This window comes from Egretta garzetta, unplaced genomic scaffold, assembly GCF_000687185.1.
Source record: "Egretta garzetta isolate BGI_Z169 unplaced genomic scaffold, ASM68718v1 scaffold326, whole genome shotgun sequence".
Taxonomy (NCBI): domain Eukaryota; kingdom Metazoa; phylum Chordata; class Aves; order Pelecaniformes; family Ardeidae; genus Egretta; species Egretta garzetta.
Window position 1 is genome coordinate 1591028 of NW_009260026.1, and position 5432 is coordinate 1596459.

At 42.7% G+C, this 5432-nt stretch overlaps 1 protein-coding gene across 1 annotated transcript in view; it reads right to left on the bottom strand.

Annotated features, from left to right (window-relative positions):
* Positions 1-5432, bottom strand: part of KALRN (kalirin RhoGEF kinase) — a 363097-nt gene that overhangs the window by 33801 nt on the left and 323864 nt on the right. Inside the window, exons 47-48 of the mRNA XM_035896306.1 lie at positions 4833-5018; positions 1115-1286 (exon numbers count right to left, since the gene is read on the bottom strand). Of these exons, the coding sequence (XP_035752199.1) occupies positions 1115-1286; positions 4833-5018 (358 nt within the window). The remainder of the gene's footprint in view (positions 1-1114; positions 1287-4832; positions 5019-5432) is intronic.

The following is a 5432-nucleotide window of genomic DNA, read 5'->3' on the forward strand; positions in this document are numbered from 1 at the left end:
ACCCAACTACAAGCAAGAACAAAATAAAATTGTCAATGGAATTTGATTCCTCTCTATTTTCAAAATCCAGATTTTTGTTGATCAGGTGTGGATGGTGGTGTTTTGGGTTTTTTTAGAGAAACAGCTTTAATTTGAAATATTATTTCAAACCACCCAAAATCTATTCCTAAAGCAAAGCTGACATTTTGGAAAGGCCCCTGGTCATGCACAGCTCCCATGGTTCTTAGGAGAAACAAGCTCAGATGTTTCCTTGCCCTCTCTTTTTTATTTTGTTGAAAGCAGCTGCTGCCTCACAGAGTTTGGATCTGTAAGGGGGTGGACAGTCAGGCAGCCTTTGTCCCATCTCATGTCCTCAGCTTGTAGCACATGGTGACGCTGAATAGGAGGTTCCTGGGGATACGCCTTGCTCTAAGTGGCAGATACTGTGCAGACACAATGTCAGCCTGGCTTCAACGTGGTCTTGGGAAGGGATTAGATTTGAAATCTCCCAGTAGAATGGAAAGCACCAGGCAATACAGCTCTGCAAACTCCAGCATTTTTAAAGGATCTTGCCCGAAAGTACCACCACAGGCATGTCACTGACAAGAGTGATTTGAGACCTGAACATGAACCTGACTGATATATGCAGGGCAACTGCTCAGGGACCCACCACCCATTCAAGCAAGGAGGCAGTGGGCTGCCACAAACAGTCCATGAGATGCTGCTAATGGAGCCAGGCGGTCTTTAATGCAAGATGGGGCTCCAGCAGCTTCTCAGGGTGGGCTCCATGGCCACACAGCAGTTCAGATCAGGTTTGCCCAGACCTTCTCCCATCCTTCACCTTCCCACCAGGCAGACGTGGCATGCAGGACAGACACCTCTGTACAGTGGCACTGAGGTGGTCTCTTTTCAAAGCCCACCCGTAAAATGTAAGGGCGCTTGCCCATGTACTCTGTGGATACCACTTGACCCAGTGCTTAACAACAGGCAGACTGGGCTCCAGTTTTCTCCTTGGGATTTTCCTTATGAAAACAAGTTGTTGAATAATTTTCTTTTAGAGGGGACAAAGACACAAAGACTGTAAATCCCATTTAGCATCACAGTTTGGGAAACAGAGCAAAGACCATGTACATACCATTTAGGAAATCTCTTTGTGTGTCCAGGACCTGGTTGATGTCCTGTACCCAAGCTTGTTGAATTTCTGGATTAGCTGCCTGTAAAATGACTCTCTCTGATGTTTCCCGGCTCATTAGAGCAAACTTGCATGGATCACTGTCCACGTTTTCTTCAATGATAAGGTAGTTCATCTGAAACAAGCCAAGGTAAGCATGTGTTACATGGAGCATGAGTTAACATTACTCAACAATCAGAATGAAATTGTTGTGAAAAGTTCCTGAAAATAATTGAGTCCAATAACAAACTGTCAGATCATAATCAGAAGAATTTGCCTCATCTAGATATAGGCAGATAAATCTTAAGCTTAAATACGATGCTTAATAAAGCTCTGACAGATGTACCAGACATCCACCTGCCTTGTCTTGAATTACAACGTCTATTTTAAGATAACATAGACCTGACTGATGTGCTAAAAATTTACTGTAACCCATAAATAGAGTTAAAATGTTCCTATTAAGATGTTAATAAAGTCTATCACTCCTACAATTTAAATAAGTGTTTACATTTCTTATCCTCCACAGGATAAGATTCCAAAAATGGAATGGACTGTGCACAGGGATATACCCAAGAAAAAGAGCAATTCTCCCCTGATGTTCCTACAGATCATCTAATTTCTAGCAGATTACACTGTCATCTGTGTGCAACCACTTCACTTAACTGCAGTCACAGATACTCTTTCTGGAAATCTCACAGATGGCAATTCGGGCTGCTGTCCTGCCCTTGTGAGGCTTCTGTTTAAGTGTACCCATAACTTTAACTTTTTCTGAGCTACTAATATCCATGATACTAAACCAGAAGAGGTTGACATAGCCTTTCAGAGAAAGAGAGAGAGAGAGGGTCTTCATGCCAAAAGTAGACAGCTCCGAAGACTAAGGCAATAACATCTCTCTAAAAGAAGTCTATCTCCAATTGCTCTGAATATCTGTCAAGGTATGGGGAGATCCACTCCACACCTGAATACTCTCCAGCATTCAAACTGCAAGATGGGAGGAGCCTCTTCATTCTCTTCTGGGGGCCCCTGTGAAGTTAGAGGGACAGGCAGAACTCTGACGTGGGGACAAGGAAAGGGACAGACAGTGAGCCTGAACAGCGCTCTTCCTCTTGTTCCGAGCTCTTGCTCCTCTGGGTGATAGCCAAAGCAAGCAAGTAAATCCTGGTATGACTCCAGGAAAAAGACTTCTAGGTCAGAGTCCTTAACCTCCTATTTGTGTCTCAGGGAGATGCATTTGCCAAGGCTACCCACTTAGGTATTTTGAGAGTCTGAAAGGTATCCAACTGAGAAGTATCCAAGAAAGGATGTGCAATTTCTGAACGCTAACTACCTCACTACATAAAGAAGGGTTCTTCACTAACGTAGGACATCATGATGAAGCTTCTGTCACAGACCTTGGAGAGCAGTATTTGGGAGCCTCATCTCACTGACAGACCAGAACAGCTGCATTTGAAGTCATATACACTTCTTACCCTAACAGAGAGACCCCAGTGCTCCACAGTGGCTGTGACACAGAGGGAAGAAATGAGATCTCCAGTGCTGGCTAGGTCCTTCTGCTGCGTGGGAGGATGTGACCAGCAGGGAAACAACCTACATCTCTCAGGGAGTGTCTCCCAGAGAGCTGGACAACCATGACTGCAGACGGTATCAAAGCTAGCTGAAGATGGCTAGTTAGTCCTGGTAACTGCTGTGAAGATGGGTTCAACCTGCCCAGCACAATCTTGTCAGTGCTCAAACCAAGGTCAAAGAAACTTGGTCCTAGCTGACAGTGTAAAGACTCCTCAAACTCTGGCTCATGAACTCAGACCAGATGCAATTTCTGGATGCCCGCTTTTAGGGCAGGGTTATGAAAGACAGGTGATGAAGCAGCCTGTTTATATGAAACCTTTGGACAAAGTGCCTCTCTCCAGGGAATCGCCCAGTGCGGGTTGAGGGTCAACTGCAAGGTGAGAATACCCATGGCACAGAGAGGTGGGGAGTGGTCCTGCTATAGGGAATGATCCTGCTCCACCGCCGGCCACAGCGCATCTCTATGGGAAAGCATGAGAGAAATGTAAAAGCAGCCAGAAGCTGAAGTAGGGGCTGGGAGGCAGGGTGTGAGGGCTGCCGGCACACAGACTCCACGCTGCGGTGGGGAAGATGCACATGGAGCCACAGGAGATCCCACACTTGCTGTAGGCACTCAACAGGAGAACGAGCTGCTTGCCAAATGGAAGAAAAGAGGGACTGGAAAATCATCACACAAAAATTTTAAACTCAGGCAGTGGGAACAGCATTACTTTCACAGGCTGTTTAACTAGAAAAGCAACTCATACCCTTGAGGCAAGCTAATTTTATTGACATTAGGAGAGATTTATTTTTCTCTCTTTATCTACAATATACAATTCAGGAATTGTTTCCTGCAGATAAAAGCCTCATTGTTATACATACAATAAACTGAAGTAAAAATGATTCATGTTATTTCCATCTCCAACTTTAATAATGATTTAAATCGGCAGTAAGATAAAATCAAAGCTGTTCATCTAAATCAAGATGATTGTTTATTTGTACACTTTAGATTTTTCCTTTATAGCTCATTATTTGGTTAGAAACTATGAAATACACTGACTTGCAAATGGATATGGACTTTTCAGTAAATGCTGCAGTTCTGTCAGACAAGAAAGTACCTTCATTTCAGTAAATATGCTGTTTATCATAGATTTGTTAATTTATATATGGTTAATATGCATTATTTCACCTGATATTGTTCTCTTCAAATTTATATTAATGTACTATTTAAAAATAGAGCGAACACAATGCATTCTCCCACATCTCTCTTTAACCTGTATCTTTGAAAAGGAAATCAATCCCAGACTGGTTTCTCAGCTTCGAACAATCAAGACACTCAAATGAGCCACTGACTTTGCTCTTCCTGTAGGCACAGCAAAGGCCGTTCTACCAGGAGAGGTGTAGCATTCATTCATCTTCACTTACCATTTCAGAGCTTAACTCTGCATTTGTTAAACAAGCATAAAACCCCTTAACCAAACAAACAAATAAATAAGTATTTTCCCTGGATACTTTCAGTTTTTACTTTTAGTCCCAGCCCCATAATCTGGAAAGATTATTTAAAACCAAAATTAATTTCTTAAAACTTTCTTTACAGTTCAGCTGGTTTTATAATTCCTCACAGCTGCATTTTTAGAACTGTGCGTGTTTTTGTTTGTCTTTGAAATAGTTCTGTCTTCTTGCAACATTCACATTTGTACTAAGAGCCCTCCCTCCATTAGGCAGAGTATTTCCAGTCATGTCACAGGTGCTTAATATTGACTTACAGTTTGGCCTAAGGTGACTGGTTTGGATATTACACCTTCCCCTACCTTTTGGGATCATATTTAAAAGCAACTATTGTATACTTCCTTTGACTACAGCAGAGTTTGTAGCAATATTTGCTAACTCAGAGCTATGAATGACAGAGGATCTGGCTGTGTTCCTTGCAAAAATTACCCGGTAAATTTGGACACCCAGTGGTTTATTTAGAGACGGTCTTAAATGGCTTCTGATCCACTGAAAGGTAAATGCAAATGTTTTCTGCAAATTGTTGGCCACCTATGACAGGATGGACCAGTCTCACAGTATAGAACATTGGTAAGATCTCCTTACATGACCATCAAGCAGAATATGCCTCTCCCTCTCTATTTCTTACCTTTATGCTTTTCTTGAACATGTAGCCTGGTGTTAAAGAACCTTTTCTAAGGAGCTCACTGAAGATAACTATTTGCTCAAAGAGAAACACCCTACGCTCCTTTGGTCGAGACTGAACTCCAGAATCCTGCTCTGTCACGTAGAAGGTGTCCTGCTGCAGCAGCTTGCCTTGAGCTGTCAGCTTGCCCTGAGAAGCAGACAAAGCACCAACATTACAAGCCCCGACCCACCATGATCACACAAGACGATCTGCTATGTTTTGTGCAGCCCAAGTTTTCCAAGCAGCACTGAATTAATGTGGACATATCCCCTCTAAGTTATCAAAGCAGCAATCTTGTAAATCAAGGGCTCAGTTTAAGGAAAATAACATAGGGTTTTTCTGGTTTTATTGCCACTGATTGTGCATATAAAACCAAAAGCAAGAGGTCTCAAGTAGACTCTTTTGTATACTTAATTTCAAACATTGTTCCCATTATGCAGTTTTTTACTGTAGTGCCTTGAATTGCCTCTAGCCATGAGCTCCTCCTCACCCCCTAAGCCAGTAGGCAATGACACAACACCTCTGAAGGTGCAAAAAACCAGGACCTACCTGTTTGCAGGA